The 18,798-nt window shown below is 41.8% G+C and overlaps 1 protein-coding gene across 6 annotated transcripts in view; it reads left to right on the forward strand.

Moving 5' to 3' along the window:
- Positions 1 to 18,798, forward strand: part of LOC121275666 (FH1/FH2 domain-containing protein 3-like) — a 592,370-nt gene that overhangs the window by 343,564 nt on the left and 230,008 nt on the right. For all 6 annotated transcript variants that reach the window (XM_041183184.1, XM_041183185.1, XM_041183186.1 and 3 more), the window contains exon 6: positions 4,875 to 4,969. In XM_041183184.1, coding sequence (XP_041039118.1) covers positions 4,875 to 4,969 — 95 coding nt within the window. The remainder of the gene's footprint in view (positions 1 to 4,874; positions 4,970 to 18,798) is intronic.

Below are 18,798 nucleotides of genomic sequence, written 5' to 3' on the forward strand. Positions count from 1 at the left end.
TCATTTAGAATTACTGTACAAAATGCTCTCCACTGAGCCTCGGATGCTGCAAACCCCAGCTGTACAATTCTGTATACAGCAATTATCTTTACACAGCCATGTTGTCTGATTTGTATCATCATTAGGATCAAAGATTATTCTTAAGGATATCCAGATCGTCCTGAATCCCTGAAGTTTTACAGCACCATTCTTCAAAGCATTTATTAATCATTTTTTTAAACTTGGAATCCATGTTAAACATTGCAGTCAGGAGTTTTCATATTTGATTTCAAGGATTGAGAGGTGGGATAGGAATTCCTTATGCATGTCACCCATCAGTATATTTTAGGCTGGTGGTCCCAGTGTTATGGTTCCTGTTATGGAAGGGGGAATTGATGGCCATGAAGGAGAGGTGGAATCTGCGAGCAGTGCCTTTGGGGAATGGAGAAGTGCCACTCAGGTGGAGAAGAAATGGAGCTGCCAGCATTACTTGGTGTGGTTGCGGAAGAAGAGTGGCGGCTGAAATACAGGAGGTGAGAGAGAGAGTGAATGGTAATGTGAACTGAGAAAGGGGATGGAGAATAAGGTAACTAAGTTTTTTCAGCTGGAGAGAGGGGAGAGAAACAGCGGCAGCATGGACTGAGTGCCAGTTGGAAAGGAAACAGGAGTGCCTGCTTGCATATAGGCCCAACTTGAAGTGGATTGGAGAACAGCATATTATGCTGAGGGACTAGAGGAAGAATTGTGTCACTGAACTGGGTGAGTTGAGGGGTAGGGAAGTGATAATCTGGTTGGTCTGTTGAAAACCCCAATAACACCTTGTTTTGTCATTTTTTTCTTAGTTTTCAAAGTTGTAAACTGTGAAGTATGAAAGTCATCACAATTGTTATCACGCTGTTTTCGAGGAAGTCTGAACACCCAGTAATTAACTGACAGAACCATGCTACAGGATTTCACGTTTTTAAGCAAAAACATTTGTTTAATTTCTTTTGGAAACAAAAACATAGCAAGCACCACTAACTTAACACTATAGTTTATATGTTATAAACTCAGTTTTATTGTTACTTTACCCCGAGAGTTCCCTTATACATTACAAGAATCTTGAAGGTTCATTCACTATTCCTGGGAACAACCCAAAGATATGACACAACCCTCCAGAAGTAATTTTAATTTCTCCTCAGCTTTCCAGCTATTTTCCGAGATAATGTTTTATGGGGATCTTCCTATTAGCTTTTTGGCTAAACAGCCTCACAACTGCGGATGCCTCAGCTCCTTGTTCTGGTTGCCAGCAGATATGCAACTGTTTTCTCAACTTTCATGCCAACTCTGATGACTGCTTTCTGCCACAAGGCTCTGTGAGGACCACTGTAGATTACTTCCTCTAGCTACAAACAAGTCAAATCTTCCAACTGCTTTTTTCCTCAAATCCAAACTGGGCTTGAGCTCTACCTGTGTTCCACACAATGAACAATAAAGTTAATATTTTCGCTGTTTGAAGTGCAGACCTGACTAAAAATCATCTCCTATTGACTCTCAATGCAGTTGACACAGATGCAAAACTGCCAATTGCCTTCTGAGAGAAAGACCCAGCTAAATTAAACAAAAGAAACTTCTAACTCCCACAGCCATCTTTATGATAATGTGACCTGCTTTAGGATGGTTTAATCATAACTGCAAATTAATTATTGTACCTTCAACACAACTCTTTGATTATCTAGCCCATATGAATAATTTATATCCCGAATGGAGTTTTACAATCCTTTTTTCAGACCTTCTCGCTCCATTAGAAGCTTAGAGATGAATCATTCTTTTTTTCATTATCAACTCTGTGCTTGTAAGATAAACAGAGCTTAATTAAACCTAAGCTTGTTTAATTTGGTTTATCCGTTTCTTAACCAAGCTTTTTAACTTATCCTACATTTAACACTTTAATCCCCAACCTAAAAGTTATATTTTAAAACAAATTAATTATGAGCTCGATATTTGCAGCACAGTTGACTAGAATGCATCATGGTTAGAATTAACATTTTCTGAGATGTATGTCCTGTTCCCTCTAGAAATGTACCTCCAGTTTTGTACATTGGAAGTTTGTTTTTGCTTCTTCAGGATTTCATGTGTTTCTGCTTTAACTTAGAAGGAAACAAAGCACATGTCACAGATTTACCATCAATACTATTCCTGATATTCATTATTTAAAGGGGTTGTCAGCTTTTGCTAGTTTTCCAGGTTGTTGTATGATTCACCCCAATATATTGTGCAGATTGGAGGAAGGTCTTGCTTGTAGCCCCTCACGCTTCCAATTTTACTTCAGGATTTCCCAGAATATTTGCTTCTTTCTTGCAGCAATTCAGGGAGGTCTGCTTTCTGATGTAAATTTAATGTAAATTTCTAGGTTTAAATACTGTTTCTCTATAAATCACAAAACTAACCAGGTTTCCTTCCTACAGATTATTAAATGCCACCCATTGAGTGTAGTTTTGCAGGCCAGGTATTAAGAGGCCTGCATAGATTAGCATGAAATTTTGTCTGCAAATGTCTGTTCAGGATCATGAATTGTGGACAATTAATGGGTTCCAACTGGCAGCTGAAAGCTGTAAGGGTAAATAAAATATTCTACTTACCCAAAACACCAAGTCGGAGAAATAAATGGAGGATCTGAATCATCAGACAAATCTTTGGAATCACTGCTTGATGCCACTATTTATCTAAAACTAACGATGAACATAAATGGTTAAAAATGATACCTATGAGAGATTGGCACCAGCTGGCAAACAAATTTGGCAGAAGCTATATGACCTTTCAGACTGGGTTTAACCAAGAGGACTTTCATGATTTAAGTGTTCCGGTATGAATAGATAATTGCAAATATTTTGGTGAACAGATGTGTACTTATATCCATAACCACCTTAGCCTAAAAACTTATTCTGTGTGATTTCTATATATTTTGAAGACTAAGTCTGTTCCTTGTGGATTTTTCTCATGAATTTAGAGTCAGACTCAATTTTCAAATCACGTGCAGGATGTGTCAAAAATTAAAATTGAAGGATTTTATTTTTGAATGCTCAATTTCTACACCTGCATAGCCAATTGTTACATTTCTGAGGAGAGTCACCTGATCCCCCTAAACTGACATACGTGCGTTCATCTTTAGCAACTGCGATCAAGAAAATATAATATTTAAAAATACCTTCTTTAAAACAAGTGTCTAAATTGTGACGCTAGTATGGTTGAAAATTGCTGAAGAGGGACATGTTGCCAAAGCCTTTGTCTTGTGCACATGCAGGACAAACGCAAGAATTCAAAATTTCAAACAGGCACAGCAATTTATACTACAGGAGGAAAGGGATGCTGATTGGTTGGCAAGTCAACTTCAATTGGAGTCATGGAGGAGCAATGGGGAACCATAGGCTGCCTGTGCTTCTATGTAATTCAAATAAAGGTGCAAGACTTGAACATATTCCTTTTGTGTGCAGAGAATGGGTTGCTGCATATGAATGTACTTTGCTTCTAGAAGCGTAAATGAGTCATGTTACGAGCTGGGCTGATTATCTTAAATGGGTTGTTAGTGCAGCTATTAGTGCACTCAGGATTGGGCAGCACTTGCTGAACAATCGCGGAATCACGTCTAACAGTGGATCTAACAGAGGTTGATTACAGTCTGTACTATTATGGATGCTGTTTCAAACCTTCCTCGCCCATTCCCAATATGCCATTCTATGCACTATGCCCACTTTATAGAAATCAAGAGCTTTTGATGCTTTCCCTTAATACTGTGAACTCCTTAGCTGGCTAACTCTACCCTTCTACAACTTGCAGACTTTCAAAACCAGCACTTGCATTACTTAATTGCTTTTTAAAAATTTACCTTGTCTTCATTCTTACCCCTTTCACCCTTGAGGGTGTCCTGTACCATAAGCCGCGACTCCTCAATAAGGTTTCTCAATTTAAACCCAGCTTATTTGGAGGAATTTTATTGGGACTGACATTTTCTTAGTCTGTATGTGCTATGAATATTGGAGGATGGCAAAAAGGGATGCACACAACACCCTGAGCCTTGGAGCCTGTAACTTGCTTACCTGGGGGACCAGCATGTGCACTTTGTGGAAATTGGACATCCATCTCCAATTCATATAACTACAAAAGTTAAGCTTTCCTCTCTTCTCTCTCACCCCTGCCCTCCACTTCTCTCCATGTCCCTCCAAAGAGTGAACCTTAAGCCTCAAGGCCATTCCAATGACCACCCTGTGCCCATTGTTAATACCATTCTGTGATTGTCCATTGCTAAGAAGTGGGACAGCTATTCCTAGGATTTGTTCCTGCTAGGAGATTGAGCGCTCCATGTGAATCCCAAGTCTAGAGGTAATTCAGTAGGGCAGTTGATTCCAATGACAATCGAGGTTGGGTCGTTGATCCACACACTCCATCCAGCTAACAGTGTTAACGTTAGTTTTAGGTTTGGGATTAGGCTGACCCTAATGCTGCTCCTCTGTAACTATCCAAATGTTAACTACCCTTGTCTCTGATCCAACTGAAATTGGTTCATTCAGCAAAAGCCACAGATCATGCATAATTGATTTATAGGTCTATATAACTTGTTGTATAATAATGCATCTAATCACTGAGTTATCAGAGTCGCATAAATAACTTTCTCTAGCTTAAACTAAAATGTTAGAGAGGATTGTGATCCAGAAACCTGAATGTACTTCTTGAGCAAATTATTCATGGTTTATTATTGAATGATGATTCACAACACTGAATAAACATTAGAATCATTATCTGTCTAAGAATAGATTAAATAATGCTGCTTAAATATTTGGCAACAGTTACTGTTATGTTTATGCTCCATGATGGTTCGCCCTGGATCATTAATAGTGCAATCATTTTTGTTTCTGCAGCTCTTGGCCAGATTATGCTGTATGTGGATGGGATGAATGGGGTGATAGACCACAATGAAACTATCCAATGGCTCTACACACTCATTGGGTCAAAGGTAAGAAGAAATAAGAGTGCCTTGAAACAAACTACCTCATTTGCGTGTCTGCAACATAACAATTGCCCTCTGAGAACAATAATGTGCAGGATCGTTGGGTGTCTAGCAGCATGCTCTGTTAGCCCATCCTGCAATGATGAGGTAATGGCATGTGTCAATAATTTTACGAACATACGAAATAGGAACAGAAGTAGACCATTCAGCCCATCGAGCCTGCTCCGCCATTCAATAACATCATGGCTGATCTGTTTGTGTTTTGCATTCCACGTTCCCATCTACCTCCAATAACTTTTAATTCCCTTGCCTAACGAGAATCTGTCTACCTCTGCCTTAAAAATATTCAGCAACCCTGCCTCCACCCCCTTCGGAGTCAGCGTTGCGCAACCCTCTGTGAGAAGATATTTCTCCTCATCTCTGCCCTAAAAGGACAACCCCTAATTTTAAAGCAGTGCCCCCTAGTTCTGGACTCACCCACAAGAGGAAACATCCTTTCCACGTCCGTCTTGTCAAAACCGTTCAGGATCTTATACCTTCAATCAAGTCACCCCTCACTCTTCTAAACTCCAGTGGAAACAAGCCCAGTCTGTCCAACCTATCCTCTGAAGACAACCCAATCATTCCAGGTATCAGTCTAGTAAGCCTCCTCTGAACTGCCTCCAACACATTTATGTCCTTTCTTAAATAAGGAGGCCAAAACCGTGCACTATTCAAGATGTGTTCTCATCAATGCCTTGTACAACTGAAACATAACATCCTTATTTTTATGTTCAATTCCTCTCATAATAAAGTGTAACTAGTGTTTGTAATCTCAGTCAGTGCAAGTGATGAGAAAGCAACAAGTGGATGCACCATCTCTGCCCCTTCCCTCAACAAAGGATAATGAAGAGGAGGTACTTGGAGGGCAAGACAAATACAGAAAATGCCCATTGATATAACCCCATTTGATATAACTTGCCTCTATTAGGCATAAACAAAGGGACACTGTACAACTAATGGTTCATATGATGTGCATCTGTAGCCAACAAGACCTTGACCTTTTAGTGAATATGACTTATTGTCAACTAAAGAGATTTGGCTAAACCTCAGTCCCTGAATCAGCAACTCAGAGGTGTAAACCAGGAAAGGCATGGGCAAAACTGTTGGATTCATGGCTATTTTTGCAGTTTGCAGCAGCCCTAGCCTACTGCAGCTGCAACTTGAAGAATTTTAGGACAACAGAGTAACTCATCCCGTAAAGCCAGAGCTCCTGCAACAGAGTGCGTTTTTCTCCAACAAATGAGCTACTTTTTTCCTCCATTTTTGGCACTAAAGGGACATTTTCTTGGACACATCTTGAACACAAAAATTGCAGTGGAAAGTAGGGAAGATATTGGTGCATATCTGCAAGAAGCTGCCCCATCTCAATAAAGGTGGGGAAAGCTGTGATGTAATAAAAAAGGATTATAATTCTGTACCCATTGTTGAAGTTCTGGAAAGGTTGTGTAGACGTGCTCTGCTTTTGTGTAGTGAGACACTTTCTGAAAGCAATGAACAGCTGGTTCTTTCATATTGCTGAAATTGAGGTGATTGCAAAATGTGTCTAGTGTTTATTTGGATCAGATTCCAGGAGACTTGAGTGTGCAAGTTGACTCGTGATGTTTACTCTGGTAAATCCAGTTTGCTTTTCCAGCAGCAGATGACTCAGTTTTTAAAAAAATTCTATAACTCTGCTGTTAGGGTAAAAGAGACGGATTTAGCAGAATAAATGTTAATTCACCAGAATCTGTTCTAGACCAATATAAATGCTGCAGTCTGGATTAGGTGAGCACTGGTATAAAAGCAGCTTTAATCAAAGAGATAAGATCTTTTGTTCAGCGGTAGCAGCGCAGTTGCTTGGACTGTTTGTGTGGTGCCTGGTTGTGTCCAGTGTGTGCGTAAAGGAAAACCGGCTGTTAGCGTAAATGTTGAGCAAGTTTGCAGAAAAAAATTAGTTTGAAATCCTTGGTCAGACTCCATTTAGATTACTGTGTTCAGTTCCGGGTATCACTGCTGTGAAAGGAGCTGCTTTGGTGAGAGTGCAACACAAATTCAAGTGAATGACACCAGAGTTTAAAGGATTGAATTATGGCGGGGCTGGTTGCATGAACTGGCTTACATTCTCTTGGAAGATTAAGTGGTGATCCAATAGAGGTATTCAAAATGATAACGATTGCAATAGGATAGGCAGAGAGAAACTATCCCCTTTTGAGGAATCAAGAATCAAGGGGCATGATTTTAAAATTGGAGCGCCAGGCCATTCAGGAGGAAGATCAAGAAAGAGGTTTTTTTTACACAATGGGTAGTGGAAATGTGGAACTCTCTCTAACAGAAGGCTGTGAACCGTGGGTCCCTTGGAGCTTTCAAAACGGAGATGGGTTTTTGTTAGGTAAGAGTATTGAGGGAATTGGAACAAAGGCAGGTAAACCGGATTCAGGTACAGACCAGGTATGATTTGATGGAACAGGCTCATAAGGCTTAATGGCCTCCGCTATTCCAGCCTGGAGGTTATTCTCTGATGCACTGTGTAGTGCAGCCCATCGTACAAAGAATTTCCCCCTAAATATTTACTCAATGCAAAACTTGTATTACACCTATTTAAAGCTTTGAATTTAAAAGCCCATCTTAACATCTGAAAAATTTTCAAAGGAAGAAAATTTGGGTGAAATCTTCTCAATTATTAAGACAGAAGATGATCTTCAGGCTGACAGGATTGTCAGCCTATACCTGGAGATGGTTTTGAGTAAGCAACACAGGGCAGAACTTTACCCCCACGGGCAGGGCGGGGGGGGGGTGGCGCACAAAATTCCCCCGGACAGCCTTCCTACCGCCCTCCCACCTGCCCCTGACCTGTCCGCAATTTTATGTTGGGAGGTCAAGGGTCCACCCTAGCCCCAATTGAAGCATTTAACTGGCCAATTTTTGGACACTTAAAGGCCACTTCCTGCCTTGTCTCAATTTTGAGGTTGGTGGGAGAAGTTTGGGGCAGGGAACGAAGCCTGGCAGATCACGCTGCTCAGACCTTGGGTGTGAAGGGGGTGGCACCTCCCTCAAGAGCCCCCTTTCCACATTGGGTATCCCCCCAACAAGGTCTGCTCCGCAGCAGATGTTCCCTCCACTTCTGGTCTCTCCATCAAGATCCTCATTCCCATCTCCCAACACCCCCACACTGGGCCTCACCAACCCCCTACAGCCCCACTCCGTTGTCAGACGCCCCCCGCCCTTCCTGGTCCTCGACTCCAGGATTTGGAATTTGGGGACTGCTTGTAGTTCCAGTCCTGGTCACTGCTGCCACTGGTGCTGCTGGGTCTACAGAGCTGTTAGCCAATCTGATTGGCCGGCAGCTCTCTTGATGGGGGGGCCTACATCTGAGTGAGAGGTGGAAGTCCCGTCTCCAGGCAATTAAAGCTCCTTGAAATGTTAAATGGCTGCGAGGCAACTGTGACCGGTGGGGATGTGTTCCCCACTGACTCTCAGGTGGCGGGGAGGGAAACCCCACCAACCACAAAATCCCACCCGTAGAAAACTTCTTAAAGTACTGAAGCCACTAACTTTACTCATAAAGGAAACAATTAGATGAGGGGCATTTAGATTGTGCCTCCATTTCAGGAAGTTGGGGAAACAGACTAATTGCACCTTACAGTACAAGCCTGCTGTTTTATTAATCTTCAACATTGATAAAAAGAAACAAAATACTCCACTTACTGAAGCCAGTGCCTAAGGTGAATGTCTTTTGTTGTGATCTGAATCGTTTTGGTTGTACAAGTAATCAGAAAGGGATGTTGGGCCTTGAAGACATGTGTTCTTGACCGCTTTAAAAAAAAAAGGGTTATAAAAAGACAAGTAACAAATTGGAACCTCCCCTATAGACCCAACTTCAGTCTGTCTCAATTCTACTGCCTTTTCACCCTGTTACCAGCAACATGAGTTTGGAATACAAAAGAGCTATTTGGTCCGTCAAACTCATTCCTTCCAACACGTTAGGATTCCTTAGCCCACATTAACTCAATTAATTAAACAAAAAAAGTGAATAGTTGCAGCTGAAGCTTCAAAAATCAAAGATAAATGAAGGAATACTTTTGGATATCAATCTGACATCATAGCCAGCCAAATTCAGCTCCTATCAGCTGTGTTCCACATGCATCATGGTCAAAGGGGGAAAAGTCATGCTGATTTTGCTGGCCAAATAACAGCAAGTATAATGATCCCATTATTAAATGTGTAAATCAGGTAACAACTTGTGGTGAAGAAGGGGTACACCATGAGTTGTGAATTGCAACAAGTTGCTCAACAATTTGCACTGGTCTGCCATTAGCCTTGGCAAAATGGCCACTCATCCATAATCCCTGCAAATTTCAAGAATTGCTGTGTTTGAACATTAATTTGCAAGTAAACTCTCTGCAGAAAGTTAGGGCCTCTATTTGATAATCTAAGTCCAATTTTATTGGGGAAATTTATGTTCCAACAATTTTGCTCAATGTCTGGATTAGAAAGGGTACAATTGAAACTGGAGTCTCATTCCTGAAGATAGTATATTCTCATGTTACCTTGCAGTGCTCACCAGTGCATTTTTTTTTAAATAAAAAAGAGATAACCAGGAAAATTCCCTTCCCACTTCTGGCAGGAAGAGCAGGGAGAATTAGTGGGCAAGTCACTCTCAGGATGTCTGCACTTTCTAATAATTGGTTACAGTGCAATTGCATGTCCATCATCTCAGCTGAATCCTATAATGGTACTGTACTGCTTCAGACTGCCTTGTAACTTCATGGAATAACAGAGCTGCCCGTGCAGAGTTATATTGCCAACTTTGCATTGCTTTCAGTTAAGTGGTGCTCTTGCTCATGAACTACACTGACTGCTGCAGTTGCCAGCCCTCCAAGATTGGCTTGGCATCTCCAGGAATTGAAGATCAACTCCAGGACACTGCTTGTGTGCAACCCTGGAGAAAAAAATCATCGGGACATTAAAAAAGATTGGATTTTTTTTTTGTAATTTTCTTTGAACATTTCTCTTTACCAGGAATAAAAATATTGAAAATGGAGGGTGGGTGGTGTGTGTGTGTGTGTGTGTGTGTGTGTGGAGGAGACTGTATTGCTTGACAGTCAAGCATTGTCCAATTGGGTAATGAGTCTTTTTGCTTTCCGATTGTCGTAAATAGTGTGCCACGAGGATGTATGTGTTGGCTGACCAATGACTGGATTGTGGGGATAAGTCATGTGCTGAAACCTCCAGCAATACGTGTAATCACAGTTGGCAACCCCACTGACTGCCATTCAAATGGCAGGCACATTTTTTAATGTTGCCAAAAAACTAGCAGCATAATGGGAAACTTGACGAATTTCTAAAATTGCTGACTGGGAATTTTCTGAAGTTGCAATTATATGATTCTTGATTAAATCAAAGCATCATCAGAACCATGTCCTTGAGTTGCTCTAGCACTACTACCTAATGTTGGTGCATAGTATGGTCAGTGACTTCATTCCCCAGCGAATCTAGAGTTTGGATGTGAATGTGAGGTGAAAAACGTAACATGGATGCAAGCATTGCACATTAACTGGGCTAAAGAAGAGCAAGCGGGGGGGGGATGAAAATATTTTCAGCATGTACACCTAAATATATTAAGCAATGTCTCTCACCGGACATTGGGTTATTTTCACAAATTGGGATGCTCTGTGCTGCTGGGGTAAGAGGGAAGGTCCTCACTTTATTTCCATTTTAGGCCCATTACTTTATCTCCCTCTTTTTCTCTCAGCTGCATTTGGGCCATTCATCCTGTTTCCACCCCCCCCTTCCTATCACCTAGTTATTCACCTTTTGTTATTTATCACGTTTTCTCACTCTTCTCCTGACCCCTAACTCCCACCCTAACTCAATAATACACCTCTGCATTCTTGCTGCTATCCCAAACATAGAATAACAGCTTCTCTCTGTTCCTAGTGAAGCATTTGTTGCCTTCTTGTATGCAGCAATCCCAACCACCTCATTCTCTGGCTCTCATGCTTTCTCTCTCTACCCAACTTTACACTTATCACCCTACTTGGGGCCTGACCCTTTTCCTGTCTCATTCACCTGCCAGTGCCCCCTTGGACTCATCCACGCCTGTATTGTAGTTGATAGTGTTGACATCCTGGCATTTACCAAAATGTGGATCGCAGATGGTGACACCTCGCCCCTTACTGATACCTCCTTGTATAACCATACTTTCCACCACCTTGCCCTTCCAAACAGGTGTAGAGGCCTCTTGGTCCTTATCAAGTCTCACCTTTAGGTTCTCTCCTTAATTCTGATACTTTCTAGTCCTTGAATTGCCTCTCCTCCACCCCTTTTACATCTACTTTTAAAATCCTCATTATCTACCATACCCAGCAACTTCCGCATTGAATTTCTGAAGAAGATACCTTCCTTCCTTTCCTTCCATGGTCTCTACCTGAGCAACTCTTCATTTTATTTTAATTTTAATCTTTATCTCAGCTCCCTTTGCTCTCGTTCTTTGGACTTACTGCTGTCTTGTCCTTCGTAAACCCCTCAATCCTATAGAAACTCTTCTACCTTTATTCACAGCCACCTCTTTAATCTTTCCATCATATGGACCTCTTTACTCCCCATTCACATCTCTAACTACTTCCTTATATTTCTTCTGACCCTCCTGACTTATATCCCTTCCAACCTAACTCGATTTGGTGTTTGTCCCAGGGAAAAAAATCCTCCTCCTCAAATCACTGACAAATCCCTTTCTCTAACCGCCTCCCGCACTACAGCCTACCCAAAATCCCTGTTCCTCTGACTCTGACATTTTGTGCAATACCTGTTTGCTTTTTGCCCACCATTGACAGCTGTGCTATCAACAGCCCCACATTCTAAAATGCCCTGCCTAAATCTCTCTCCCTCTCTCTCCAACTCAAACTCTCCTTAAAGCCCAACTCTTTGACCAAGCTGTAGGTGACTCCTCCTAACATCACCAGCATCTTTGGTCCGGCACCTGTTTGTAGCTGATTCTGTCTGCAGGCCCTTGTGAAACTCCAAAGTGTCCTCTGCATACCTTTGGAATCGGGCATTGTAGCTTAGTGAAAAGTCACCAAATCACTTTCAAACGTGTTAGGCCTTTAGACAGGTGTTACTTTGGATTGTGTGCCTGTCATCTGTCAGTCACAATGCAGCAAATTACCTGAGAGCACTTTCAGCAAACACTCAAGTGAGCAGAAACGTTGGCGGGGTGAGGGTTTGGTCTGCTCACCTCCTCTCTCACTCACTAAGCAGCAGAGTGATATGCAGAAGGAATTGTTCTTGAGTTAGTCTGCACAACTTCAGTAGCAAATATCTGTCGGCGTGCCTTTTACATTGCTGCAGAGTTGCTGCTGTTTGTTTTCTGATGGGACACGTAACTGAGATTGAAATACACAGAGTCAACACAAGCTCGGCCAAAAACTATAAAGAAGAAAGACCTAGCTCCCAGTATTTTCACGTCTATAATCTTTTGCTAACTGTAAATTTTTCTCCTCTGAGACCTTAACCTGCTCTTGGTTCCCAAACGGCATCACTTTTAGTGGAAACTAATCCATTTTCAAAGTGCTGTTGACTAATCTCCAAAGACTGAGTGGAATGTCAGGACGAGGTTGATACAACAAGGTTGATTAAAGATTTATATCGCACATATTGTTTTAATTTCTATTTCTTATCCCCTGTCTGAGTCTAGCACTGCAGGGATAAGAGTGGAGTCTGCCCTCCTGACCTCTTGTACTTACAGGCCTGAGGTTCACATCTTGTTGGAAGCTGTTGCACAGAATCATTGAAGGAAAGCTAGAGATCAAGTGAAATACTGAAACCTGGTAAAGGTATTGGATCCATGTAGGTGGATCCCATAATTAAACAGGAGAGTCTGTGCTGAACACAATCCATCTCATTCAACCTCCCTAAAAAGGTGAAGTAAAGCATGTGCAAAGTACATTTTGTCCAAATTCCTGCACTAAATATATTTTAAAATGTGTACTAAATATTTGTATGTGATAAATCCAGTAACTAGCATCCTGTTAAATCTGTCATTAATGTTGGATATCGACAAAGGGCTGAATTTTTAGGCCCTGATGGGGGCAAGCACAAAGCGGGTGGATGTGAAAAGACATGCTATCAGTCGCCGTGCCAGTTTCTCCAGCACCATCCCGCCCCAGGTCATTTTCCTGAAGGTGGGATGCTGGGCAGCAAGCGGTGGGTAGCTAATTCAACTTGTTGGCTGATTAAAGCCTATCGTGGGAGACCGACTGGAATTTTCCAGTTCGCCTTTGAGTCCTCCGAGGGGGGTGGGTGTGGGGGGGTGGCGGGGAGAGCGGAGCACTGTAAACTGCCTGGAGGTGGTCTCCCAGCAGCAGACGAAGAGTTAGCACTCTAGACAGGCTTGGAGACCCTGCCCATTCTGCTTGACTTCAGCTGCAGGCATGCGGTGACCTGGCTGCTAAAGCATTTTTTATTATAAAGTTATGGGGGCACCCTCTGTGTGTGTCTCTCTCTCTCTCTCTCACTTACCTGAAAAGGCAGCCTGGTGCCTGCGCAGTGCTAGAGGGTCCCCCAAAGGCCCTCCAACTTCAAGTTCCTGCCCTTTGGATATCAATTGGCAAATGTGGGAAAATCACAGTTGGGTGACTGTTCCTCACACATTTTGGGCTTCTGACCCCTGTTTGACCCTGACTCCCAAAGACATGCTATTTTGGGCCTCTTTCTGTCCCAAGGCACATAGCAGAGGTCAGTGTCAGGAAAGAACCATCTACCTTCATAGAGAGGCTCCATTCATTTTGTGCCATTTCTGACTAGCCAGGAGTTTAATCTGAACTGTCTGTTAGTGGGGAGAAAGTAGCCCTGGTTTGGTAACGTACAGTCCTCTTACAGCATGCATTACTGTATGTTACATGAACTGTGAAGAACAGGCCCAAATTGACACACATCTGCAAGTTCAGGGCAATGGAAAGAGTCAAAATATGCCTTGTATTAGATATGACTTTATTCCCCAACATTAACAAATTCAGGAAAACATACCACAGTACCACTGACACCGGCATTAGATGTTTGCAAAGAGTTACGAAAGTGAACAGAAAAGTTGTTATCATCTCATTATGCTAAGCCTGGAGATCATACCTAGTCTTTCAGGAAGTAGATGAGGATTGAAAACTAATCTTCACGGAAAAAATCTCTGCCTATTCACAAACATATTTTAATGAAATAGGTATTTTGCAGAAACTGATGGTTACATTCCAAATAAAGAGTAAAGAATCTCGGTGTCAGATTAAAGTAGTAACATTTAATCACAGATTTAAAAAAAATAAAAACAAAAATAAAAACAAAAAAACTGCGGTTGCTGGAAATCACAGATTAAGTTTTTTGTACTTGCTATATGTTTATATGTGTATCTGGTGCTTTTTGGATTTTCGTATTGTGTCTCGAGGTTTGTAAACGTATTCTGTAGAAATTTCAAAGATAGAATGCAAATCCCTCCTGGATATTTACTTGATCTTTCTTGATTGATCACAGTCCCATGAAATTGTTAGTAATGCTTCCTTGATACACAACTCGGATTAACTCTTTGATGGCTGAGGTGACATTTCTGCAGAAACGAGTACATTTTAATCAGAAAGCAACATGTATTTCAAATAGAACATTTTAATGTTCGCCCTGTGCACTCCCAACATTTTGTGAAAGTTTGGCCCAAGCACCTTTCAGATTCTCCTGCGGCCCACAGCCAATTCCCTTTGCAAGGGTGACATCTGTCCTGTCCCTGGCCTTTCTTTTTGTTTCTGCTCTGTAACTGGCCACTAGGAAATGGAAGAGTTGCTCGGGCTGGCTCAGAAAGGCTAGATCCTGAAAACTAGTGTGTGGGTGCTCACATTAGGATAGCTGTGACAAAACATGTCCGTGCACGAACAGAGCAGCATCAGGAAACATGAGGGTTGCCGATTAAGAAGCATTCTTTGTCTGTGTACAATCTGCAAATCCAACATTATAACGATCATCAGAGGAAATTTGCAGAAAACAATTTTTGCCAAACGTTAACATGAAATGAAAGTTCACTTTATTTGGAAAGTTTAAAGACTTAATGTTCAACGCGATTTTAAACCGCTGCTCCCTGTGTTAAATTTTTAGATGCTGAATACAGAAGCAAAACAGTTTCTGAAATAAAAACATAGAGTCCTGGAAATACTCAGCAGGTCAGGCCGCATCTGTGGTGAGAGATACAGAGTTAATGGGTTCTGACAAGAGGTCATGGCCCTGAAAGGTTCTCTGTTCCGTTCTCCATAGCTGCTCCCTGATCTGCTGCATATCTCTAGCATTTTCTGTTTTTATTTAAAGACTGAAAGTAGCCTCAAATTTGGCAGTAAATTGCAATTTATATTAAGCAAATACTCCTTGTCAATTTGTTTTATTAACTGCTGACCTACTTCTCTGTAATTAATAGGTTTGCTATTAAGAGTAGATTTTGACGAATTTGCACTCCCAGCATGAAGCTTCACATGTGTGGAGCGTATACTGCATTTAGAAAGTGGAGGATAGCAAGTCCTGGACCATTTTCCATCCACAAAATGAATGGAAGAAAGATCCATTTGCGTAACCAATGGCCTCGTAACCTGAATTGGCAGTATGCAGTTGCAGGAAATGAAGATCGGAGCAAGGGGTGTGAATTTGTAAAGAAAAAAAATCTGCCCTCTGGTCTTTTAACTTTTAATGCCAGAGCAGTCATCTGGAATAATCATTGCGCTGCTAATAACGTCTCCCAAAGTGACTTGAAAATGTGGTACTAATTTGTGTACATTTTTTGGAATTTATATACAGTAGCAGCTGCAAGCGGAGACAGTTTAAGATGCAGTCACACAATACTCAAGGTTCTGCTCTTTGCAGCCAGTGCTGGGGATATGTTTATACATTTGACAATCTCACCCACTTTTTCATGGGTAGAACACACAATTGATGTGACGATCGCAAACTTCAATGGCTAAACTAAATTGTCTGTTAAAGCCCTTAAGCCAGGTTTTCGGGCTCATGAAAAATATTTTTTTAATACTTGTTTCCATCTTCAAAATGTTGCCACACAGCTGAAGGGGGGATGGGGAAGAAACCAAAATGTATTTGCTGCTCATTACCCCATTCTAAAAAAAAGTCAATGGGAAGAATAGCACACACAGGCATTTAAATAGCATGGAAAGGCATTCAGTGCAAAAGTACTGGAGGAATTGAAGCTGGTGTGTAAAAATGCATTTAAAATCAACTCTCCCTTCCCTGCCTCTGTTCCAGCTCTGATTTCAATGTATCTCCCCTCTCTGTATTCCCCTATTAGTAACAGACCCCTGCAATTCCTGGTCCTCTTGCTCAAAGCCCTCTCCGTTTCTTTCCACATCCACCATCCCACCTAACCCCCCTCAAAATTGACCTCTTTGAAATTTTTATATTCTCTGCTTTCTCTCCTTGCACCCTCTGACATGTTTTGTTACTATGCCACCTGTTGTTGTGGCGCTTCTTGCCCTATTTGCATCATTACAACTGCACCATTCACAAGCAGAAGGACCTTGTAGTGATTCTTGGTTTCTGACGGGTTAGCTGTGCATGCTGCCACGCACTGTCTCCAAACTTGGGTCTGTAAAATGACAAAAGGCAGTGACGCTGGTATGCTACTGGGGGGTGGTACGAATTCTGTGTCGTCATTTCATTGGAATTCAATCTGACTGAAATGAGCTGCACCTGGAGAAGTTATTCTGCTGCTGATTACGGATAAAGTGCCGTGCCGAGTCTGTAATCAGATATTTACGGAGCATTCCATCGTTTGAACTTACAGTTTAGGGATGTATGTTTTGACTAGTCTGCTCATAACACTATGTTGTGTTGCTTGGTCAGTTGTGTACTAGACTGGCACGCAGTGGATATATTCAGCCTGGATTCATTCAGTTCTTTGTGTTCTGAGATAGAGACAAGAACTGCTGTATCTTAGAATCTGGGGAAGTAAACAGCTAGTGTATGTTGTAGCTGTTTGCTGAACAGCCAGCACTGTCTGAAGACAATGAAGTTGTACCGAGCAGCAGACAGATGTGTGCCTATGGAGGCTGGTCACACATTCACAAAGGTGTACATGCACACGAGCACGTGCACACCCCGCATGCACACACATACACAATCATCATGTAGGAATGTCGGAGCTGTTTACAGTGATTGGCAAAGAAATCAAAGCCAAGGAAAAGCTGCTTTTTTTTAGCACAACCTGTGGTTAGGTTTGGAAATGCACTGCCTTAGGGTGGTGGATACAGATCCAATTGGAACCTTCAAAATAGGATTGAACAAATACCTGATAGAGAAAAAAATCTCAGGGAAAGAGCAGAGGAAGGGGATTAACAAGATTACCCTTCGAAAGAACTCGCACAGGTTCAAGGAGCACAGCCTTTTTTGTGCTGTACTATTCCAGTCTGGAAAGGCAATTTCTGTAGTCTCTGATCCTGCTGCCTGTTCACATTTCCAGAAACCCTGTTTAGATGAAATGCCGTGTAAAGGCGAGAGTTGCCCCTGCTTGCTAGTTTGCAACTTCAGAGTAATATTGCAATCTAAATGAATTTTCCCAGCTTTCTTTTTTAACAGCACTTATCCTCATTCATTCTGTCTTCTCCTGGAGCTATTAACTCTTTGTTGGGGTTGAGTTCTACAGTTGGGGTCGTGCTACAGTAACCTCAGGCAAGTGACCAATACTTGACTGCAGGTGGCATGCTCTTTAACTGGGAGCAACAAATCGAGCCCCATCTTGTCATTCCCCAGTGACCATCCACATAGCAACAGGGGATACTGCACAATGTTTAGGAGCAAGTCTTGTTTATTCCTTTCACTGGCTCAGTATATTAATGCGAATTGTCACATCACTGCTGAAGTCAGTTGCTCACTGAACAAACCCACTGAACCTTTGGAGAAATAGAGGAATGAGAATGTTTTGATAAACAAGTGGATGTTTAGGTTGAGATTTAATAACTTGTGTATTTGCTTCATACAAGTGCAAGTTGTTGTTGTATTCTGAGCTTGCACAATGTGAGAGTAGAGGATTCTGGCACTCACACTTCACTACCAAGTTGAGCTTTATCAGTTCAGGGGGTGAGAATTGCAAGAAATTCTGCACAAATGAAGCTGCCTCTCCTGAAAAGTGAACAGGTTGGGAGAGATCAGTATGATTTCCAACAAAACAGAGGCAAATATATGATTTTTATTTTGTGAACTGTTTAATTTTTTTTATCTGCTTGCTTTGTTATGGATATTCATTTCAGGTATCTGCCCCAGGGTCAGTGAGAAACTTATGTTGGCTACAGGAAGCTGCTAGAATAATATTTAATTGGATTTGTTGTCATAATTGGTTGCTCACTTGTGCCTTTTTGATTTCTGTTGCTAATCCATTGATCATATTTGATGCAATGAGCATCATTTAGTTAAGCGATGGTCACTTATTCATTTGTACACAGTTCAATCAGAATTTTTGCCTTTAAACACAATGTGGCATATCGACACCTTCCCGCATATGCCAGCTGTTTCTGAGCTGGTAGCAATGTGGCTGCTGAGATCGAAGGTTGTGGTTTGTGTTGTCTGCCAACACAGACAATGACATGTACCTTTAAGAAGCTGCATAGTGACATCGCTATGACATCACTGCGTGTAAGGCTGGAGGATAAAAGGTACAGTCTCCATGTGAGATGCTCACTATTGCCTCTGATTTCTACTGCAGATTCCACTACTGTCTGTGACTTTGTATCTGTAAGACTTTACGGGCAGAATCTTCGGGTCAGCGAGTGGGGGTGGGCCCCGCTCGCCGACAC

The sequence above is a fragment of the Carcharodon carcharias genome, chromosome 3 (assembly GCF_017639515.1).
Source record: "Carcharodon carcharias isolate sCarCar2 chromosome 3, sCarCar2.pri, whole genome shotgun sequence".
NCBI lineage: Eukaryota > Metazoa > Chordata > Chondrichthyes > Lamniformes > Lamnidae > Carcharodon > Carcharodon carcharias.